Source organism: Leptodactylus fuscus, chromosome 10, assembly GCF_031893055.1.
Source record: "Leptodactylus fuscus isolate aLepFus1 chromosome 10, aLepFus1.hap2, whole genome shotgun sequence".
NCBI classification, from domain to species: Eukaryota; Metazoa; Chordata; class Amphibia; order Anura; family Leptodactylidae; genus Leptodactylus; species Leptodactylus fuscus.
In genome coordinates this window covers 21,868,035-21,893,296 of record NC_134274.1, presented here as the reverse complement: position 1 = coordinate 21,893,296, position 25,262 = coordinate 21,868,035, and the positions used below count along the sequence as shown (strand labels likewise).

Genomic DNA, 25,262 nt, shown 5'->3' with positions numbered 1-25,262 from the left:
CCAATCAAGACCCCCGTGTTACAGGTACCTAGTAGAGATACCAGACCTTTTCAAATGAGAATCAACAAGGAAAATCTGCTTCCTATTGTCCCTGTGCAGTACTAAGTGAGATGAAAGGGAGAGGCCGCGCTCCCTCCGACGACAGCCTGCCAATCACGCCGAGGGAGGAAAGGGCACAATGTGGAAATTCTTTTGACCTACACCTAATCAAAGATGCACTATGCCATAGAGGACATATTATTAGGTATTTGGATCCAGCCTGGGAAGAGAACGAGCTCCTGTCCCAAATCATTCCCTTATTTGTCCTCCTTTATCATGTATACTTATAGTTCAGCGTGCGCGGCAAGGGCAGAAAAAGTTGTATTATTATTTATTATTATATAAATTATTCCTTAAAAACAACCTTGGGACAAAAAATAACCTAGTGACAAGAAAAAAAAAAAAAAAAATATATATATATATATATATATACAGAAAGATGTACACGCAGCATGGTAGCTCAGTAGCTAACATTGTCGCCTTGCAAATGAGTGCAAATCTGTCCAAGGGCATCATCATTATGGTGTCAGTATACCCTACCTGTGTTTGCAGGGGTATCTATCTCCCAGCACGCCATAGACATATCAATAGGAAACTTGCGCTAAGTTCACACCTGCGCCTGGTTTCTGTTTTTCGGGTCTGCTTGGGACTCCACACAGTATAATATGCCCCACAGAGTATGATATGCTCCACTTTGAGTCCCCCACATAGTATTATAGGCTCCACATTAGGCCGACAACACCCAGTATTATATGCTCCACAGTATGCCCACTCTCACACAGTATTACATGCTCCACAGTATGCACACTCCCATAAAGTATTATATACTCCACAATACGCCGCCCTCACTCAGTAGTATATGCTACGCATTACACCCCACACACAGTATTATATGCTCCACAGTACACCCACCCACGCAGTATTACATGCTCCACAGTATGCACCCTCCCACAAAGTATTACATACTCCACAGTACGCCGCCCCCACTCAGTAGTATATGCTACATATTACACCCCCACAAAGTATTATATACTCCACAGTACGCCGCCCCCACTCAGTGGTATATGCTACACATTACACCCCCCCACACAGTATTATATGCTCCAAAGTACACCCCTCTACAGTAAGGCCCCTCTACACAGTATTATATGCTTCGCAATAGGAACCCCTACACACATACACACAGTATTATACTTACCTGAAGTCCCACAAAGAGCAGCTGAGCACTCTCCTCCTTCTGACTGCAGGCACTGATGACAAATATCATGGCGCCTGTGTCGGAGCAGAGGTCACACTGCTGTCAGTGTAAGCCACGGTTCCACGGACCTGCAGCCTACGGTGACAACTTTCAGCTGTATGTTTATTTGCACATACAGCTGAAAGAAGCAATTGCTCACTAACGGGGAATCCTCTACCGGATTCCCTGTTAGCGTGATGGCGCACGTGCCAGCAGAGAAGGCTCTGAGTGCCGTGTCCAACATACGTGCCATTGTTTCACCAACACGGGTCTACCCTTAGAACAAACAGTCGATACTATGACCTCAGAAATCCCCTTTAAACTCTATGTAGTGTAATGAGCCTTATTCTGCGTCGAGAGACCTCTATAATTGTTACCAAGTTTGCACACTAGAATTCTGACAAGCACTTGTACGTCAATAAGATGACACAAGGAATTATTAAAGACATCCCTTTATCCCCGGAGCGGTATAAATTTCTAGGCAGCTGTATAAAGAAGAGAGGCTTAGCTACCAGATTTTATCTGCTTACATTACTATAATTTATGTTGGCATTAAGGATTGGAACTACAAGGTAGACGTTGCAACAATAAGTCAGCAACATTTATTACACGTACAAGGATCATAATGTTGCTAAATGGAGAGGGAAACCTAAAAATAAAAATGCACAAAACCATTACATACATTAAATAAAGAGGAGATAATTCCTGCAGAAAACTCCCACTGGCTTTTATTCGGCTTACATCTAAAGCCTTATGATACCGAAATAAATCAACGCACAGAGATAAGGCCACTTTCTGCCAGGTTACTGCGGCGCAGCTTGCTAATTCCTACACCCCCTCATCTCCTGCCAGATTACAAATGTACCAAGTCTATCAAGTCACCTGTAACAGGGCGCGATATACAATATTATCAGCCTCCATACACCCACTAGGAATTTCTGCTCCGTTCCGGTGTCCCTTCCCATTGGGGGAAAAAAACCTACTTGGATCCATAATGGCCGCCATGTTGGACACTTCCCAACACAGATTTAACTCTTCCCCCTTGCTACATGTCGGATGCAGAATATAAGAAGGGGAGGGCCAGGGAAGGTGAGCAAACATGAAAAACAGTTACCTCTCCTGCACCCTGGCACGTCTCTCTGCTGTCTTCGGCACTTCTGACTGACGTCAAGGATCGCCAATCGGGCATCAGCTTCACGTGGCATCAGCTTGCTCACAAACGAAAGCGTTGTAATGCCATGTGAGGTCAGCCAGAAGCGCCAAAGACAGCAGGGAGACGCGCTGGAGTAACACTGTTTCTTATTTTATGGTTTCTTATGGTTGCTCCCCTCCCCTCCCCGTTTGTTTATTACACTCCATGGGTCTAAAGAGACCCCACAATATAATAATATCAGTTTCGGTTTGACCCGAATATTGTAATAACCAATTATTTTTGTATATGGTAGTGATCAAGGAATCACACTTCTGTTCCATTCCCAAATTAGGAAAGCCATAGAGAGTACATTGGTCGGCCATCTCTGGCAGTCCCATGGAATTGGAATGGAGTGATAGTTGACAAACGTAATCATATTACATTCAAACAAGGGATGAGACCTCCATTTACGTGATCGGTGGGGAACCCAGGAGTCATAACCCATCTCCATCATAAATGCCCAGTCACTGATGTCTAAATCGCAATTTTGCCAAAACTCCTTCAGAACGGGTTCTCTTGCCAATGCTCTACTAACGTAAGGAGTCCCCAGATGTTGGGATCACAGTGGTCACCTGCATTGGTTGAGGGGACATAGCTGTAATGGTTTCCAAGCTAAAAATATTGATGATTTGGTTCTCCAGGCTAAGGATAGGTCGTCACTGCCAGATTGGTGGGGATTCAATATTCAACACTCCCACCAATTAGAAGTTCTCAGAAGCTAACAGGAAGCAGACAGCTCTGTTCTGTGTGTAGTGGCCAGCTCAGGTACTGCAGAGCCCACTCATCTGAATGGAACTTAAGCTGCAATGACCCAGTTCAGTTCAGAGAACGGAGCTGTCCACTTCCTGCTCCAATCTCTGTATAAGCTGCTGGTGGTTTGGGGTATCAGACCTACACAGATTTCATATTAGTGACCTATGCTCAGTAGGTTTACGATGAAAAACCCCTTTAATTCCCTTGCAGCACCACTATGGGTATTAGAAGCACGGCATCAATTATAAAGCCCATTCTTATAATGTGAGTAATCCACAGGAAAAAGTATTCTTTATACATGCTCTATTCTCTGGTTAATGGATAAGAATTAGAGATGAGCGAACACTAAAATGTTCGAGGTTCGAAATTCGATTCGAACAGCCGCTCAATGTTCGTGTGTTCGAACGGGTTTCGAACCCCATTATAGTCTATGGGGAACAGATACTCGTTAAGGGGGAAACCCAAATCCGTGTCTGGAGGGTCACCAAGTCCACTATGACACCCCAGGAAATGATGCCAACACCTCTGGAATGACACTGGGACAGCAGGGGAAGCATGCCTGGGGGCATCTAACACACCAAAGACCCTCTATTACCCCAACATCACTGCCTAACAACTACACACTTTCCACATTCAAAAAAACCTCTATCAAAGTGGGAAAATACCTGGAAACCTTCTTTACTCCCCAAATGGATGGACACAAACCCCAATTTAAGCTCAACAAACAGTAACAACCACCCCTTTAAATCACGTTCCCCATGACAACCACAAATGGAATAGGCAATGGGAATTCCAAAAGCCCTCACCCTTAACTGTCATTTTGAGTGTGTGTGTGTGTGTGTGTGTGTGTGATGTGGTAAGACCTTCCAAAATTCACTTTTCTAGCCCTTAACATGAGCCCTTCCAAACAAAGTTACATGACCTTAAGCTGAGCTACCAGCAGAGATTGAGGCCCTTGGCATGAGTAGAGCCTTGCACCAGCAGTGTTTTTGGCACTTAGGGTGAGTTGAGCCTTGTACCAGCGTGTGTCCCTTAACATCAGGCGGGCCCTAAGTTCTGCGCTTTGCACAAAAGTTCCACATTAACTAGGCTGAATGGTACAAAGATTAGTAGGCCCGAGAACCAGGAACAGGTCTTGCAATGGCTGTCGGATAACGCTTAAAGCACATTGTCCACCAGCCAGTCAGCCTCTACCTCCTCTTACCCAACAGTCTTGTCCTCCTTCCACCCAAAATTCCCAATCTTCTCAGAACAATAACCCCAACTGTCCCTGCTCCCCAGAGCTGTTCTCCCTTCCTTTGACTGTACCGCAACCTGCCCCTCCATTTCGCGATTCCACGGACCTAACAGACGAGTATCTGTGTCCAGATGCTCAAACACTAGAGTCTCCTCCATTCCATCTCCGGTCGATTTGGTGGCGGATGACCAGCAACCCACCCTCATCGACGACGATGAGACGCAGTTGCTGTCAGGGCAGCCAGTTGACATGCGCATTGTGCAGGAGGAGGAGGCGAGACAGGAGTTGGAAGAGGAGGTGGTGGACGACGAGGACACCGACCCCACCTGGACAAGGCAGATGTCAAGCTGGGAAAGTAGTGTGGATGTTGAGGCAGGTGCAGCACCAAAAAGGGTAGCTAGAGGCAGAGACATGTCCAGAGGCAGAGGTCAGCTGCTTTGCCGAAGCCAGGCCAGACCCGGAATGTCCGAAGATGTTCCCTTTTGTACCCAGCCCAGAAAAACTCCCCCATCGAGGGCACGTTTCTTGAAGGTGTAGAGTTTTTTCAAGGAATGCGCCGAGGACAGATATAGTGTCGTCTACACAATTTGCCTCTCGAAATCGAGTAGGGGCCCTGAGAAGAGCAACCTGTCCACCACTTCAATGCACCGTCATTTGGAATCCAAGCAATGGAATCAGTGGCAGGCAGCAACGGCAGGACAAACGTCGCCCGCCGTTCATGCCACTGCCTCTGCTCACAGTGCTGGCGATGCACTCCAGAGGACGAGCCAGGACATCACTTCATCTGCCTCCGCCACTTTGTTGACTTCTCCCTCATCCTCCCCTGTTTCTGTCTTATCTCCTTCTCCTGCACCATCAAAGGCACCATCAGGCGCTTCTTTACAACAACCCACCATCTCTCATACATTGGAGCGCCGGCAGAAATACACCGCTAACCACCCACCCACGCAAGCCTAGAACGCCAACATCGCTAAACTGCTGGCCCAGGAGAGGTTGGCGTTCCGGCTTGTTGAAACTCCCGCCTTCCCGGACCTGATGGCAACTGTGGCACCTCACTATGCCGTCCCTAGCCGTCTCAACTTCTCCCGGTGTGGCGTCCCCGCCTTGCACCAGCACGTGTCACTCAACATCAGGTGGGCCCTTAGTTCCGCGCTTTGCTGCAAGGTCCACTTGACCACCGACACTTGGACAAGCGCCTGTGGTCAGGGATGCTGCAGTGCTTATCTTTAATGACAGGCAGGGTGAATGTGGTGGAGTCTGTTCCCCGGGTGCAAACTGGGGTGGCCTATCTCCTCTCCCAGGCCAAAATTCATGGCAGGAGTAGACTGAAACCCTACGACGCTGCAACCTCCACCACAGCTACTAGCGGCAAACGCTAAAACACTGGTGTGGGGAGACGTCAGCAGGCGGTGCTGAAGCTCATCAGCTTGGGGGACAGACAGCACAGTGCCTCCGAGGTCAGGGATGCCATCCTGGCTGAGATGGCATTTTTTTTTCCCTGCTACACCTGGGGCCTGGCATTTTTGCGCCTGTGATAATGGCTGGAACCTGGTAGCAGATCTGGAGCTTGCCAGACTCAAACACGGTCCACGCATGGCCCACGTTTTCCAACTTGTTGGTGCCATGTTTCTTTGAAACCTACACCATTGTGCCTGATATACAGGTCAAAGTGGGGCCATTTTCGTAAGTGAGAACTAGCCTCTGCTAGGCAGAAAACATTCAGAGCACACTCCTCTCATCTTCGCACCGTTGGCTGGCGGAGGAAGACGAGGGGGTTGGAGTGGCATCTGATGTCCCTATCCCACACGAGGCTAGAGGGTGCACTTCAGTGCATCCCATTGCTTCACCACAAATGGTGTGAAGGGGAGTGGAAAATGGAGGAAATGGAGAGTGACCCTTACAGTTGGGGCCAGCAAAGGCATGCCAAGTAACACACTGGCACACATGGCTGACTTCATCTTGGGTTGCTTTTCAACACATATTTCACATCATGAAGAACAAATAATACTGGATTTTTTCAAGCCTCGAACCCCGGTCTAGGTCTAATGTCTGTTCCTTTCTTATATTAGGGGAGAGGGAAAAAAAATTACTTCAGTGATACGTTTAGCGTACATAGACTGACTATTAATGTGTATCCCACTTAGTGTTGTTAGGGTTACACACCGTCACAACCTGGCTAAAGCTTCTATAGCTGTTAATAAAGTCAACATAACTTTACGGTATCCAAAAAGACAGCTGGTACCGACAGAGAGCAAGACAAATGTCACCCAAAGCTGTGAGCTCTGAACACCCACAGTGACTTTGGCGTCATCATCATTATAAGGGAGTGGGTGGTAATAAATAACTTGGCAGTGCCTAAAACCCAAAAAGCTTATACAACTATATTTACATTAAGATACACAAATGAAACTTTTCAGTAGCATGTCATGAGACAAGCTGATAAGCTCTTCCTTTGTGCAGTGCTATTTGAAAGTTAAACGCTGCCTTTATTTTAATTCTGGAGAAGGTGCAGACATTAGATTTAGAACATGTTGTCTTCATTGTCCAAATCCTCTATATAGGTAACGCGTTTTTCGGGCCGAGCTGTCTGGGAACGAGCTGGTGCAGCACTGACAACCTGGGTGAATATGGCAAGAGCCTGAGATGTAGGGTGAATGAATCCCCAAATTATTTGTGGAATTCCCAGTGAGACAATGGCACTGTATACCAGTATTAAAAATTGTGGGTGCACATAACCCCCATATATTCTTTGAATTCCCAGTCAGACAATGGCACTGTATACCAGTAGTAAAAATTGTGGGTGCACATAACCCCCATATATTCTTTGAATTCCCAGTCAGACAATGGAACTGTATAGCAGTAGCAAAAATTGTGGGTGCACGTCACCCCAATATATTCTTTGAATTCCCAGTTAGACAATGGCACTGTATACCAGTAGTAAAAATTGTGGGTGCACATAACCCCCATATATTCTTTGAATTCCCAGTCAGACAATGGCACTGTATACCAGTATTAAAAATTGTGGGTGCACATAACCCCCATATATTCTTTGAATTCCCAGTCAGACAATGGCACTGTATACCAGTATTAAAAATTGTGGGTGCACGTAACCCCCATATATTCTTTGAATTCCCAGTCAGACAATGGCACTGTATAGCAGTATTAAAAATTGTGGGTGCACGTAACCCCCATATATTCTTTGAATTCCCAGTCAGACAATGGCACTGTATACCAGTATTAAAAATTGTGGGTGCACATAACCCCCATATATTCTTTGAATTCCCAGTCAGACAATGGCACTGTATACCAGTAGTAAAAATTGTGGGTGCACATAACCCCCATATATTCTTTGAATTCCCAGTCAGACAATGGAACTGTATAGCAGTAGCAAAAATTGTGGGTGCACGTCACCCCAATATATTCTTTGAATTCCCAGTTAGACAATGGCACTGTATACCAGTAGTAAAAATTGTGGGTGCACATAACCCCCATATATTCTTTGAATTCCCAGTCAGACAATGGCACTGTATACCAGTATTAAAAATTGTGGGTGCACATAACCCCCATATATTCTTTGAATTCCCAGTCAGACAATGGCACTGTATACCAGTATTAAAAATTGTGGGTGCACGTAACCCCCATATATTCTTTGAATTCCCAGTCAGACAATGGCACTGTATAGCAGTATTAAAAATTGTGGGTGCACGTAACCCCCATATATTCTTTGAATTCCCAGTCAGACAATGGCACTGTATACCAGTATTAAAAATTGTGGGTGCACATAACCCCCATATATTCTTTGAATTCCCAGTCAGACAATGGCACTGTATACCAGTAGTAAAAATTGTGGGTGCACATAACCCCCATATATTCTTTGAATTCCCAGTCAGACAATGGAACTGTATAGCAGTAGCAAAAATTGTGGGTGCACGTCACCCCAATATATTCTTTGAATTCCCAGTTAGACAATGGCACTGTATACCAGTAGTAAAAATTGTGGGTGCACATAACCCCCATATATTCTTTGAATTCCCAGTCAGACAATGGCACTGTATACCAGTATTAAAAATTGTGGGTGCACATAACCCCCATATATTCTTTGAATTCCCAGTCAGACAATGGCACTGTATACCAGTATTAAAAATTGTGGGTGCACGTAACCCCCATATATTCTTTGAATTCCCAGTCAGACAATGGCACTGTATAGCAGTATTAAAAATTGTGGGTGCACGTAACCCCCATATATTCTTTGAATTCCCAGTCAGACAATGGCACTGTATACCAGTATTAAAAATTGTGGGTGCACATAACCCCCATATATTCTTTGAATTCCCAGTCAGACAATGGCACTGTATACCAGTAGTAAAAATTGTGGGTGCACATAACCCCCATATATTCTTTGAATTCCCAGTCAGACAATGGAACTGTATAGCAGTAGCAAAAATTGTGGGTGCACGTCACCCCAATATATTCTTTGAATTCCCAGTTAGACAATGGCACTGTATACCAGTAGTAAAAATTGTGGGTGCACATAACCCCCATATATTCTTTGAATTCCCAGTCAGACAATGGCACTGTATACCAGTATTAAAAATTGTGGGTGCACATAACCCCCATATATTCTTTGAATTCCCAGTCAGACAATGGCACTGTATACCAGTATTAAAAATTGTGGGTGCACGTAACCCCCATATATTCTTTGAATTCCCAGTCAGACAATGGCACTGTATAGCAGTATTAAAAATTGTGGGTGCACGTAACCCCCATATATTCTTTGAATTCCCAGTCAGACAATGGCACTGTATACCAGTATTAAAAATTGTGGGTGCACATAACCCCCATATATTCTTTGAATTCCCAGTCAGACAATGGCACTGTATACCAGTAGTAAAAATTGTGGGTGCACATAACCCCCATATATTCTTTGAATTCCCAGTCAGACAATGGAACTGTATAGCAGTAGCAAAAATTGTGGGTGCACGCCACCCCAATATATTCTTTGAATTCCCAGTTAGACAATGGCACTGTATACCAGTAGTAAAAATTGTGGGTGCACATAACCCCCATATATTCTTTGAATTCCCAGTCAGACAATGGCACTGTATACCAGTATTAAAAATTGTGGGTGCACATAACCCCCATATATTCTTTGAATTCCCAGTCAGACAATGGCACTGTATACCAGTATTAAAAATTGTGGGTGCACGTAACCCCCATATATTCTTTGAATTCCCAGTCAGACAATGGCACTGTATAGCAGTATTAAAAATTGTGGGTGCACGTAACCCCCATATATTCTTTGAATTCCCAGTCAGACAATGGCACTGTATACCAGTATTAAAAATTGTGGGTGCACATAACCCCCATATATTCTTTGAATTCCCAGTCAGACAATGGCACTGTATACCAGTAGTAAAAATTGTGGGTGCACATAACCCCCATATATTCTTTGAATTCCCAGTCAGACAATGGAACTGTATAGCAGTAGCAAAAATTGTGGGTGCACGTCACCCCAATATATTCTTTGAATTCCCAGTTAGACAATGGCACTGTATACCAGTAGTAAAAATTGTGGGTGCACATAACCCCCATATATTCTTTGAATTCCCAGTCAGACAATGGCACTGTATACCAGTATTAAAAATTGTGGGTGCACATAACCCCCATATATTCTTTGAATTCCCAGTCAGACAATGGCACTGTATACCAGTATTAAAAATTGTGGGTGCACATAACCCCCATATATTCTTTGAATTCCCAGTGAGACAATGGAACTGTATAGCAGTAGCAAAAATTGTGGGTGCACGTCACCCCAATATATTCTTTGAATTCCCAGTTAGACAATGGCACTGTATACCAGTAGTAAAAATTGTGGGTGCACATAACCCCCATATATTCTTTGAATTCCCAGTCAGACAATGGCACTGTATACCAGTATTAAAAATTGTGGGTGCACATAACCCCCATATATTCTTTGAATTCCCAGTCAGACAATGGCACTGTATACCAGTATTAAAAATTGTGGGTGCACGTAACCCCCATATATTCTTTGAATTCCCAGTCAGACAATGGCACTGTATACCAGTATTAAAAATTGTGGGTGCACATAACCCCCATATATTCTTTGAATTCCCAGTCAGACAATGGCACTGTATACCAGTATTAAAAATTGTGGGTGCACGTAACCCCCATATATTCTTTGAATTCCCAGTCAGACAATGGCACTATATACCAGTATTAAAAATTGTGGGTGCACATAACCCCCATATATTCTTTGAATTCCCAGTCAGACAATGGCACTGTATACCAGTATTAAAAATTGTGGGTGCACATAACCCCCATATATTCTTTGAATTCCCAGTGAGACAATGGAACTGTATAGCAGTAGCAAAAATTGTGGGTGCACGTCACCCCAATATATTCTTTGAATTCCCAGTTAGACAATGGCACTGTATACCAGTAGTAAAAATTGTGGGTGCACATAACCCCCATATATTCTTTGAATTCCCAGTCAGACAATGGCACTGTATACCAGTATTAAAAATTGTGGGTGCACATAACCCCCATATATTCTTTGAATTCCCAGTCAGACAATGGCACTGTATACCAGTATTAAAAATTGTGGGTGCACATAACCCCCATATATTCTTTGAATTCCCAGTGAGACAATGGAACTGTATAGCAGTAGCAAAAATTGTGGGTGCACGTCACCCCAATATATTCTTTGAATTCCCAGTTAGACAATGGCACTGTATACCAGTAGTAAAAATTGTGGGTGCACATAACCCCCATATATTCTTTGAATTCCCAGTCAGACAATGGCACTGTATACCAGTATTAAAAATTGTGGGTGCACATAACCCCCATATATTCTTTGAATTCCCAGTCAGACAATGGCACTGTATACCAGTATTAAAAATTGTGGGTGCACATAACCCCCATATATTCTTTGAATTCCCAGTCAGACAATGGCACTGTATACCAGTATTAAAAATTGTGGGTGCACATAACCCCCATATATTCTTTGAATTCCCAGTCAGACAATGGCACTGTATAGCAGTATTAAAAATTGTGGGTGCACATAACCCCCATATATTCTTTGAATTCCCAGTGAGACAATGGCACTGTATACCAGTAGCAAAAATTGTGGGTGTATATAGCCCCAATTCTATTGCTAGGGGACTTGCAGGGTATTTCTGAGGTGAAGGTGGGGGGGCACACCGTTGGAACGGGGATTTGGGGTGTATATATGGGGTATACGGGAATACACTGTCAGTGTGTTCCATTCAGGATCCTGGGAAAGCTGGGTTGCGGCGATTGAGCCCGTCAGTGCCACGTTACACTGACAAGCTTCTCCCTGGAATTGAAGTTATATGTAAGCCCAATATATTCTTTGAATTCCCAGTGAGACAATGGCACTATATGGCAGTAGCAAAAATAGTGGGTGTATATAGCCCCAATTCTATTGCTAGGGGACTTGCAGGGTATTTCTGGGGTGAAGGTGGGGGGGCACACCGTTGGAACGGGTATCGGGGGTATATATCGGGTATACGGGAATACACTGACAGTGTATTCCATTCAGGATCCTGGGAAAGCTGGGTTGCGGCGATTGAGCCCGTCAGTGCCACGTTACACTGACAAGCTTCTCCCTGGAATTTAGCTCTTATAAGAGCTGTTGGTTGTCTTCTCCTTCCTATCCTAGCCTGTCCCTGCCTACCCAGAATCTAACCCCTAGCTAACTGGACGGAAACCTCCGTCCTCGGTGAATTGCAAGCTCAGAATGACGCGAAGCTGGGCGGCGCTGTTCTTTTAAATTAGAGGTCACATGTTTTCGGCAGCCAATGGGTTTTGCCTACTTTTTTCAACGTCACCGGTGTCGTAGTTCCTGTCCCACCTACCCTGCGCTGTTATTGGAGCAAAAAAGGCGCCAGGGAAGGTGGGAGGGGAATCGAGTAATGGCGCACTTTACCACGCGGTGTTCGATTCGATTCGAACATGCCGAACAGCCTAATATCCGATCGAACATGAGTTCGATAGAACACTGTTCGCTCATCTCTAATAAGAATCCTAAACCCTCCATATTACCTCAAAATCCCCTTATCCTGGTAGTTGAAAGTGGGTTCTCTAAACCAGAAAACCTTTTGAAGAAAAATGTTGGTAAGACCCGAAGAACCATACACAATGGTGTAATTGATTTGTAAATATGGTCTACATTCAGGGGTGTAACTTGAGGGGGCCCAGGAGCCTTAGGGGCCCAAAGCACTGGCATCAGTACTGAGATTGCAGCTTCCATCTGGTCCATATGCCAAGGAGACCCACAGATTACCCTAAACACACTAAGGTGGAATAAACTCCTCAGCACCCGTAACCATCACTATCAAGAATTCGCTGTAGGGATGGGGTAGGCGGCCCCGGACAAAAGATTACATCGGGGCCCACAAGACTTTAGTTACACCACTGTCTACATTATCTATATATCCATTATCTGGAACTCCCTGTGAAACGTAGTTCATTGAAACATATGCACCAATATGTCTACAAGGAGCCTTCACCCACTATTGAACTTTTTCTATCATCCTGACAACTCTTTCCCGTTCAGACTCTGCCAATAAGAAACCAAAGTCTGAAATTTAGAAGTAACAAAAAAAAATCCTTACGGACCTGCCTGTAAATATTTAACTGTAGGTAAAACAGCACAGATAGATAGATAGATAGATAGATAGATAGATAGATAGATAGATAGATAGGAGATAGATAGATAGATAGATAGATAGGAGACAGATAGATAGATAGATAGATAGATAGATAGATAGGAGATAGATAGATAGATAGATAGATAGATAGATAGGAGACAGATAGATAGATAGATAGATAGATAGATAGATAGATAGATAGATAGATAAGAGATAGATAGATGATAGGAGATAGATAGATAGATAGATAGATAGGATACAGACAGACAGATAGATAGATAGATAGATAGATAGATAGATAGATAGATAGATAGATAGATAGATAGGAGATAGATAGATAGATAGATAGGATACAGACAGATAGATAGATAGATAGATAGATAGATAGATAGATAGATAGATAGGATACAGACAGATAGATAGATAGATAGATAGATAGATAGGATACAGACAGATAGATAGATAGATAGATAGATAGATAGATAGATAGATAGGAGATAGATAGATAGATAGATAGATAGATAGGATACAGACAGATAGATAGATAGATAGATAGGAGATAGATAGATAGATAGGATACAGACAGATAGATAGATAGATAGATAGATAGATAGATAGGATACAGACAGATAGATAGATAGATAGATAGATAGATAGATAGATAGATAGGAGACAGATAGATAGGAGATAGATAGATAGATAGATAGATAGATAGATAGATAGATAGATAGATAGATAGGAGATAGATAGATAGATAGATAGATAGATAGGATACAGACAGATAGATAGATAGATAGGATACAGACAGATAGATAGATAGATAGATAGATAGATAGATAGATAGATAGGATAGATGATAGACAGATAGATAGATAATAGATAGATAGATAGATAGATAGATAGATAGATAGATAGATAGGAGATAGATACTGCACATAGATAGATAGATAGGATAGATGATAGACATAGATAGATAATAGATAGATACCGTATTTTTCGGACTATAAGACGCACCTAGGTTTTAGAGGAGGAAAATAGGGGAAAAAAAAATTTGAAGCAAAAAATGGTAAAATATTTAATATATGGGAGTTGTAGTTTTGCAACAGCTGCAAGGCCACATTGACAGGTGACCCTGCAGCTGTACGGGGATGTATAGAGTGGGTTTTTTTGCGGGGCCAGAAGTACTTTTTAGTTATACCATTTTGGGGAATATCTATTGCTTAGATCACCTTGTATTGAAAAAAAAACCCGGTGGTTTATGACATATGATTTTCTACTTTTATATATATATTCTAGGGACAGGAGGTGATTTAGAACTTTTATTTTTCATATTTTTAAAGGGTTTTTTTTTTTTTTTTTTTTTACTATTTTATTCCCCCCCCGGGGGCTTGAACCTGCGGTCACTTGATCGCAAGTCCCATAGACGGCAATACAAGTGTATTGCCGTCTATGGGACATTCTGTCTATTAGTATTACGGCTGGTCATAGAGACCAGCCGCAATACTAATACAGCAGTGACAGGCCGGGGAGCCTCATTAGGCTCCCGGCTGTCACCCGAACAGGTCGGCTCCTGCGATATCGCCGCGCAGGAGCCGGCCTGCAACTTCACAGGTACGGGGCCGGTGGGGACCAGCCCCGGGGGAGAAGAGGCCGCTGACAGACTGCAGACCCGGCATCCGCTGTACTAGAGAGGCGGATGCCGGGGAGGGATAGACGCCGGGGCCTGAGACATCGCTACGATCCTCTGCCCTGCATGAAGCCAGCGGCGGGGGGACGGAGGAGCGGAATAGCAGCATCACTCCTCCCGCTGCTGGCTTCATTCAGGGCAGAGGAGCGCAGCGATGTCTCAGGCCCCGGCGTCTATCACTTGCCGGCATTCGCCTCTCTATTACGGCGGGTGCCAGGCCAGGCACATTCAGACTATAAGACGCACCCTTCTTTTCCCCAAAAATTTTGGGGAAAAAAAGTGCGTCTTATAGTCCGAAAAATACGGTAGATAGGAGATAGATAGGAGATAGATAGATAGATAGATAGATAGATAGGATCCTATAATAGCAGGATTTACAGCCCGTCCTCTCTCTCGCTCTGCTTCATCACCCAACAGAAAAAAGGGGGGAAAAGAAAGTAATTTTAACATTAACTGCACACTTCCACCCGGGGATGCGATTGCTAAATTATCTGTTGGCAGTACAGTGATCAAAGCTGAACAAACAAAGGCACGCTGCCCAGCACCAGCAAGCTAAAGAGCGGAATACATCAGCTGCAAGACACAATACACTAAAGCTTACACCTACACAGGACTGGCATTGTACAAATACTTTTTTTTTAAGTTAAAGTTATGGATTCAAAATAAAATATAGTTAATATATAAAAAAAAATCTTTAAAAAAAAAAAAACATGCCCTATTTTTGACAGTTTTCAAAATGTGACGGATCCCATGCAAGTCAAAGGGTCCGTTTAGAACATCCAAGGTGCAGCCATGAAAATGGATCAGTAGGTCATGTAAAAAAAAAAAAAAAAAAAAACACACGTAACCAATGAAGTTCATCAAGTTTTTTGGGTGATTTTTAAATGGATGACAAAGGTACATTAAAAAAAATGGTCAGACGGTCATGGAATGTACAAAATAACGTAACACGTGCATGAATATAGCACTGAAAACATCTATAGCGAATGTTTTTTTTACAATGCTTAGGTGCCTTATCATTTAAAGGGGCGGGGGGGATGATTAAGCTGCAAAAAAAGGCTACAAGGGTTAATTGTACATACCCCATAGAACAAACGGACTAAAAAAAAAAAAAAAAAAAAGGGGGACAACGACTTTTTATTCCTTTTAATTACTTTGCAAGCATTGAAACTCTTCTCTGTTCCAAATTTTTTTTCATTTATTTTTTCTTAAACATAGGAATTTCTCGATCTCAGTATCTGTATTATAAATCACAAACCTGCACTGGACGTCTCAATTTTTTTGGCTTGAAAATTATAGGGGAAAAAAAAAAACTTTTTTGGTAGGACGCACTCCGCTGGACCACCACATCGCTGAATTTACAATCCTTCAAACCTCAGTGGGATCTTAATCAGTTATACACGGCAGAGTGGAAGAGGACGGCTGATCCGGGAAGATGTTCATTTAATCAGTGTATAAATTATTGCCCTATGGGGTATATTTCCTAAAAGCAACATGTGTTCTGCTACGTTATCATGATGAGGCATGAACAAATTACATTATCTGTGAAGTCCTGGGGATCTGTATGGAGGACACACACTGGATGTGGAGGTTGGGTCGCGGAGCTACCATGGTTCTTCTGTACTCCGGTCTGATCTCGGGAACTGCTCGGCCATGGTAAGAGAGGTTATTGTTTTAGGAAATGTATCTTCTTCTGATCTCTCTCCACCCTTCCGAGCACCTCTTCTTCTCTCCTATTGTAGATCACTCTGTTGGCCAATGACAGGTTTATAGGCTGGCTGACACCTTTACTCCCAGGAATTTTAATTAACTTCTCTCATCATCAATATGTTAAAGAGTGGGTTTCCATTATCCGAGGTCAGTAGTGTGTTGCGGGCCCTGCTATACCAGCCATCAAATTGAAGAATTAATGACGTGGATAATGGTCTCTAATTCAAGAAGAATTTGCATGGACTGGAGACTGGATGGATAATTGGGGCGGAGGGAGAACCTCGTGGTCTCGCATAAAATGGGTGACTGATTTAAGCCTAGTCAATGGAGGGCTGCAGCCCCCTCTGCGGACATATCTATCACCCGGCTCTATAAAGAAAACACTCTAAGTAAATATTGTGACAGTAAGAGTGTGCACGTCTATGGCCAACAACTTCAGACTGGAGCCGGGGTAAAAGGTGACACGGCACAAGCTCAAAGGGTCATCACTTCAACCCATCACGATTTTCAGTAAAGAAGGTGAACGCCGTCTCTTCTGTATCACTATAGGCTTCTTATTTCAACCACGAAATCCTAAAAAGGTCCCCTCACGACGCTGTGGTGCTTCAGAGAAAACCTAGTTCTAAGGACCAACCAGGCACAGAGAGAGGAGTCCACTGGGCAACTTCTCTGCAACTTGCTTGGCTCGATGGGCAAGACATTTAGAAGCCTTTATTGAAAAGGTTCTCTTGTTCGAAGAAGAGTTCCCATCAAGCCAATGTACCATCCGCCACCAAACCCCACCTAAAAACATAGGGCCCAGATACGAAGCAAAGTAACATCGACGTATAGTAGAGAGTTGTCCTGCGTTTTGTTTGTAACACGTAAGAGGTAAATGGCTCAAAGTTATACAGGCCAGCAAACCGATCCATCTTGTAGGGTAGCCTACAGACCTGGAGAAATATTGGGAAACACCAGTGACTCACAACCCCCTGGCGCCTATGAATGGGGACCGACCCATTAGAAGATTACAGAAGTCTCAGTCTATATCTAGATCCCCTCAAAACCAAGCTGGAGGAATCTATACAATGTGACTACAGGTGATCGGACTTACTAATAGCCCCTTCCTTTCATGTAGTCTGTGGTTCAGACTGGTTCTCAGTAAATGAATGCTACATTACAGAAGAAGCTAAATTTCGGCTACTTCCACACTGGGCTATCAGGGCTGTGGAGTTGGTAGGCCAAACCACTGATTCAGGCTCTTCATAGATGCCCAACAGTCAGGATCTGTCAGAAGCAATAAGGCCTCATGCACATGGCCGCACGGTCATCCATAATTTGGATAAACGTATAGGCCCATACATTTCAATGGCCCCCTACACACGGCTGTAGATTTTGCGGCCGCATATACTGGAGCAGGTCCCATACCCTGTCCCCATTTGTGGCTCGGCCCATTCAATGGATTTCATAGGTCAGTGAAAACCAAAGATGACACCTCAGTGGCCTAAGGAAAGGACCTGGGATGTCAATCACATACGTCATCCATGTCCTTCCCTTAGGTCGCCGGTTGGCCTCAGCGGTGAAGACTTTCCTCGGAACAAAACCTTGAGTGTAGAAAGACCAGACCGTGATGGGAGAGACCAGAGCAACGGGGACAGGTGAGTACTGTTTTTCCCACCTTCCCCGACCTGCTTGCTAAAATTGGTTTATCCTGGACAACCCCTTTAAGACTGTCTCACTGTCCCAAAGTATGATTTTTGCACTGCCCCATAAAACAAAGAGCTCACGCTATTTCTTGACCCTCTGCAGATAATAACTAGAATGACATGACATGCAAAGATCAAAGAGAACCTGGTATGGAAACCCGTCCAGATCATCGCAGGATCCTTCCCTGTGCTCCAATCCTGATCTCAAAGAAGATTCACAGGCCGAAAAAATATTAAAATTATTTCTTCTGTGACTTTGTTTGGGGAATACGAGAAAAAAAAAAAAAAAAAAAGAGTTTTGGAAAAGTTGGTGTGCTAGGACAGAAAATTGCTTTTCCATGAAACTTTTTCAATCCCATTAGTCTGGAGAAGAAATAAATCCTAAATTCTGTAAAATAACAGCGTCTGTGATCTGGGCTAAGAAGAGGCAATATAAAAGTGAGGCTGAAGATCCGCAGCCTATCCAATGTCTATTACAGATTAAAGTCCTTTGTGCGACTCGGCGCCAATCTGTCAAATGACTGGGGCACGTTACTATATATAAAAGCCTAAATGGTAGCACGCGTGTACCTGGCGAAGGGCTCGGCGGTTTTATATACATTTTTTTACATGGTGGAATACATTAAGAACGCTAAAAAAATATGTCACTCGTCAACAATAATGTTAGCTTTAGAAGACAGGTTGTTAGAGTTAGATGCAACTTGCATCTGAAATTTCCCCAATGTGGGACTATTAAAGGATTATCTTATCTTATAGCTAAAGGAATACAAAAAAAGTGTGTTTTTTCTGTAAAGAGTTTTTCTCAGCAAGAATATGTATCCCCTATTGACAGGATAAGGGGGTACGTGCCTGATCACTGGGGAGTTTGATTACCGGGACCCCCACGAGTACAACAACAGGGGTCCGCAAGTCATGCACATGCATGATCACTGCCCCATGCACTGTTTGTTGACCGATGGAGACTTGTACCATTCACCCCACCATTTTTGTGATTGGTGGGAATCCCAGTGGTCGGACCCCTTTCCATCATACATTCATTACCTAGTCTTTGGGTAGGTTATACATGCTGGTCATTGGCCAACCCCATTGTATACATCTAGCTATATAAATACATAATATACACACCCGCCAAATGGTAAAGATGAATTAGATAGTGAAGCAGTAAAAAGAGTAATTACCTTAAAAGAGGGTTTATGGCCACCGACCATACTCTGTCTTCTGTCTGAATGGTGTGCAGCCATCGCCCTTCTGCATTGCATGAAAGAGACCAAACCTGCAAGGATTGCAAGAAGACAGAAGATTACAAGCCTCATACACAATACACACTGGGGTTGTCCACTTATTAAAGGTGTGTTCTGAGATTTTAATATTGGTGACACCTCCTCTGATCGGCCCACTGAAGGGTCCGTGGTTCTCTAGAAACAGGCACGTGTCCACACAATGTTTAGTGGCCGTAAATAATACTGCAGCTTCTAATGGAAAAAGAGCTGCGGTACTATTTACGGCCACTAATGTGCTTGTACTGGAGTATGGCTGACTGATGGGGGCGCTGGGAGTCCAAACTGCACCAACTGAATATTTAGGACTGGCCATATGGAGAGGTCAACAATATTCAAGTGTCAAAACAGAACCCATTATCAGGTCTAAAAAGCCCAACACCGCACTTCATCTGTCATCCTGAGCATTTCGGCGTTTCATTTATCCAAACCCGTTCAGCCATTCCAAAGATATAAGCCCTGTTAGTTTTGAAACAAAGTGTCTACTAGCCAAGTGGGAGGTAACTCTGTGGTTTCTCCAGACGCATGGTGCCTGTATGTACTGTCTGACCACACTGTTAGGCTAACCTGCGCCGGAGTCTACGTTGGACCAAAAATTGGTTTCAGATTTGAAACGGCGGACACCCAACGGACCCCATTATAGTCAATGGGTTGTTCCAGTGTCCGTGGGTAACCGGCTCAGATGACCACACCAGAACAGATGTGAATCTACTCTCCCCGCCCACTTGGCTAATATCTCCTAATCCACATCAACACAAACGTCTCAGATCAAACAAAACACCAAAATGCCAAGTGGACCGTGCCGATCAGATGACTGATCGGCGACAGATCTGATGACAGCTCTTCTTTAGAGAAAATCATATTTATTAAACAATGATCTCCCCCTACCCCCTAAAAAAAAATCGTAGCATTGCTCATATCAATATATTGGCACTAGAGATGAGCGAGTACTGTTTGGATCAGCCGATCCGAACAGCACGCTCCATAGAAATGAATGGATGCACCTGGTACTTCCACTTTGACGGCGGCCGGCCGCTTAACCCACCGAGTGCCGGCTACGTCCATTCATTTCTATGCGAGCGTGCTGTTCGGATCGGCTGATCCGAACAGTACTCACTCATCTCTAATTGGCACCCCTTCCCTGCCTTCCTCTGCAGCCATAGATTGTTTCAAGAGGCTTTATGTTGCATCTAACTCCGTGTCACATACGTGTATCGTATCAACCAAAAAAGTTATAGATCTATAAAAGCAGGACACCAAACTACACAAAACTGAAAACACTATATTCTTCTTAGCCCATCGCGAAGAGGTCTCCCCCCGAGATGGAGAAGATCTTCTCAGATGATTGTTTGTGTTTTCTTATACTTAAGCTCTTTCTTTACGCACAAAAGATCCTCCAATCTTCAGAATTCTTTTCGCGCACGTGTTTGTTGACCACAAAGGGGATTGTGTTTTATTCATGTCAACAGGAATTTACTATCGCACCAAGAGTAACCAAATGAAGGTGGCGAGCTTAACTAGCCTAAGCTTCCCTATCTTCGACAGGTTAAAAATATTGCTGGGAGCGGCCTATCTCTGGACTATCAGTGAGGAATGTACATTAGCAGCTTCTCGGGGCTTAGCACTACTCAACACTCCAGCCAGTCCTCAGTCCCAGCCACACTTTCTGCATTTAGAGCTCCCATTAACGTGCGACTCCTCGGGAAGCAAAGTATTGCGTCATCTTAAAAGGAGTGTAGACATATGGCACGGTCTCATTTACTCACCTGGACAGTACGCTTTATATACATATTGACTATTGCCCTTTCACGATCGGAGCGTCCCTCGATAGAAATTAGTAGGGATGAGCGAATTGGTTCACGAGCCGGGTTCGTTAGAAATTTACCAAAATTTTCAGGTTTGGCCGAACCTAAAATATTTGAGTTTTAAAGGGATTCTACCATTAAATTCAAATTTTTTGTCAATCACATTTAGGAATAGTCTTAAAGAAAGGCTATTCTTCTCCTACCTTTAGATGTCTTCTCCACGCCGCTGTTCGGTAAAAATCCCGGTTTTCGTCTATATGCAAATGAGTTCTCTTGCAGCACTGGGGGCAGGCCCCAGCACTCAAACAGCACTGGGGGCGTCCCCAATGCTGCGAGAGAACTCTTCCCATATCTTCTTCTTGGGGTCAAACTTCTAGGCCTCGAGTACAGCCGACTGCGCATGCCCGCAGCCACCAGAAAAATGTCTGCTTACACAGTAAGTAAGCAGCCATTTTCTCGTGGCCTGTGGGCATGCGCAGTCGGCTCTGCCCGAGGCCTAGAAGTTTGAAGCCAGACCCCAGAAGAAGACCCGTTCCTTAAGAAGACGGAGGCGGCGCTGGAGAGTTCTCTCGCTGCATTGGGGATGCCCCCAGTGCTGTTTGAGCGCTGGTGCCCGCCCCCAGTGCTGCGAGGGAACTCATTTGCATACCGACAAAAACCAGGATTTATACCGAACGGCAGCGCGGAGAAGACATCTAAAGGTAGAAGAATAGCCTTTTTTTTCTTTTAGGCTATTCCTACATGTCAGCGACAAAAAAATTTATTTTAATGGTAGAATCCCTTTAACACCCATGAACGGCTATTATACTCTGGGGTCTCTTATGATACGGAGCCACAGAAAACCAGTCACTTGATTTTATGTTATACTCTGGGGCCACATGTCTAATTTTTATAGTTAGGGGAACCTCACAAGATACGTTTTTGGGTCCTCTGATACCAGAAGATTTGTGTAAGCCGTGATGAATAATTGTGGTTCTGAAGGCCGAAGAAGGTCCAATGTGAGACTAGATAAGTGTCCCCAAAAGAGTGGCCATTCAGTGTATACAACAACAACACCCTAAAAAGTATACTACACAAGTTTTTTACAAAAAGTGACGCACTGTACTTAGTAACCCAGCAGATGTCAATGGCTAGGCTCGGCACTGGTGCTATCCTGGTTCAGTTTGGACAAGTCCTGTGTATAGTATAGGACCCCTTCGCTGCTATAGGAGGGAGGGGACAACCACCATATACAAGATGCTATAGGTAGATAACTGTTCCACTTTTACCAATTTTGAGAAATCCTCTACAATACGTTGGCTGAAATAACACTGTAAAAACTGGAAACCCTAAAAATAAAACAAAAAAGGTTCTGAAAGCAGAACAGGTTAAAGCGGCTGTAGAAATCGGGCTGGCTCATTAACCCTTTCAAGGTGCCTGTTTAGATCAAACAGCCTGAATTCCCGCTGGAGTAACAGTAGTACAACCAGCTGGAAACAAGATTTCTGCCTGACATTGCTCTGGAGAAACCAGTTTGAGTGTTTTAACTGCAATGTCAGATTATTCCCCGTAGACCCCGCCTGGAAGTGTTTTATAGAGTTCTACAGCTCGTGGAGGGAGGAGGGAAAAGAGAAGATCTGTCCGAGACTAGTGTCTGTTGGAACAATGCAGGATGTCTCATCTTCAGACTACCTTTTGCCCTTTTCCAGATACAATTCATTTTTGAATATCATAAAACCCCTTTAATCTGGCACCTAGGGGCCTGGCACTTGGAGAAATCTGGTCCGGGACTTCCAGAATCTCACCAGGGTCAATGCAGACGACTAAGTAGCTATAACTGATGGGAAGATTGCGATTTTACATTGCACTTGTCGAGCAACCAAAGATGGTATTGGGGCGAATAGGTTTCTTGGGAGCTGCGTTGTGAGACACCCAACCCTTGAGGGCTGATCGAATAGCGCAAGACTCTGCCATTCACCTACCCGGTGGGGCATATTGCTACAAAGCCAAGGTGTCGACCTATACATTTCCAGGAAGAACAGAGGACAGACACAGCACAATCCCATAAGTGATCTTTGTGATCGTTAACAAGGTCTTTCCAAAAACAGCACAGCACCACTACTATCCACAGGTTGTGTGTGGTACTGCATGTCAACCCAATTCCGTTCAATGAAGTTAAATGGGTTTACAGGCCTGCCATTTTTCATACTGGATAGGGGTCCCCACACAATCAGCTAATCTGTCTGCCCCCAGGCACTAGAAACTACAGTAAAGGACAGCAGCTCTGCTCCTATGCAAATAATAGGCATGGAGCGGCAACCTCACCCTTTGTAGCCTCTAGCACCTACAGGCAGCTGGATCGGAGCAGAGTCTGGGTGTCAGACACCCACCAGATCAGACACCGATGGCCAATCATGGATAGGATGAAAGAAACCTCTAGGCTACAGCTACATGGGATGGTCTCCTATGGGATATCCACAGTATGATATCCCGCAGTGATCCCATCTATGATAAATCCGGCTGCTTTTCACAGTGATTTTAACCCCTGCAGTTCGAGTGGAGTGCCACAATAATGGACAAACTTTAAACCCCATACTCGTTGACACTACTTTCATTTGCAGGGGATTGGCCGCTGGTGATTCTGCTGGGGGCTATCCTGATGCAAAACTGCAAGGTATGACCCTAATGTTAAACTGGATTCCTGTTTCAACCCATTTAGAGGTATCATGTTTTTCGATTGTTTGGTTGTTTTTTTTTTTGTTTTTTTTTTGGGGGGGGGGGGGTTCAGGAAGAAAGCTGCCATGTCTGTCCAATCCCATGCTTACCTGTAACTATGTCAATACGTAAATGAGGGAATTGCCACTTGCTTCTTTAGAGTGTTGTCAATACAATTCTTACTCTACATCTCATTTGCATATAGACAAAAACTGTGATATCTCATCAACGGAGGTCCCGATTTACAGGGGGAAACACCGTATTATTTCAGTCACCCTAGAGTCAGACTTCCGTTAAAGGGGCTCTATCACTAGATTTTCATGTTTTTAGCTAAAGATATGCCTGAATAGCTTTTAAAAAGGGTATTCAGGTGCTGCTAATGGTTTGTAGAAAGACCCCTCCCCCGTTTTTATTAATTACCGTGGAAATCGATATGCGAATCACCTCCACCGTGCAAAATGGGCATTCCATGCACTCCCCCTTGCGTCATACCTTCTGGACACCCACCGCTGCCTCCAAGCCCTCCTCCTCCTGCTTATTCACCGCCTCCATCTTCAGCGGTTTCCATTGAAATCACGCACATGCGCAGTAGCGCTCCCTACGCACGCTCCAGCGCCATTTTCCCGTAGAGAACATTACGAGCTGGCGCATGCTAAGTAGCGTGCCGGAGGGAGCACTACTGTGCACGCGCATGACTTCAATAGAAACCGCTGACAATGGAGGCAGTGAATAAGCAGGAGGAGGGGGGCTTGGTGGCAGCGGTGGGCGTCCAGCAGGTATGACGCAAGGGGGTGCAAGGTGCACAGTGGAGCTGATTTGCATATTGATTTCCACAGTAATTAACCAAAACAGGGGTGGGGGGGTATGTTGGGGGGGGGGGGGAGGGGGTCTTTCTACAAAGCATTACCAGCACCTGAATGCTAATCAGGCATATATTTAGCTAAAAACACGAAAATCTAGTGATAGATCCCCTGTAAGGGCAGGTTAGATTTAGCCATATACACCCTGACCAAATTTATCAGTAATATTTGTAAAAGGACTGGGTTCTCGAAATTCTTGCTACTGACATGAAGAGGTTAAACACGCCACTATATTGGACCACCCCTTTAAAATAATTGCCAGAATGGCGATACTCAACCTCCATGAACTATAAGCGAGCAATGGCGATGAGAAGTGTAGTGTGGCGCCGGTCCAGCTGCTGATCTCCACGACACGTACCTTTTTAGCTAATCGACTTTCAGCATGAGTGTGAG

The 25,262-nt window shown here is 44.1% G+C and overlaps 1 protein-coding gene across 1 annotated transcript in view; it reads right to left on the bottom strand.

The window, feature by feature from the left end:
* The window catches only part of FBXW4 (F-box and WD repeat domain containing 4), a 120,842-nt gene that overhangs the window by 59,969 nt on the left and 35,611 nt on the right, over positions 1 to 25,262 (bottom strand). The window contains exon 5 of the mRNA XM_075257549.1: positions 19,412 to 19,506. Coding sequence (XP_075113650.1) covers positions 19,412 to 19,506 — 95 coding nt within the window. The remainder of the gene's footprint in view (positions 1 to 19,411; positions 19,507 to 25,262) is intronic.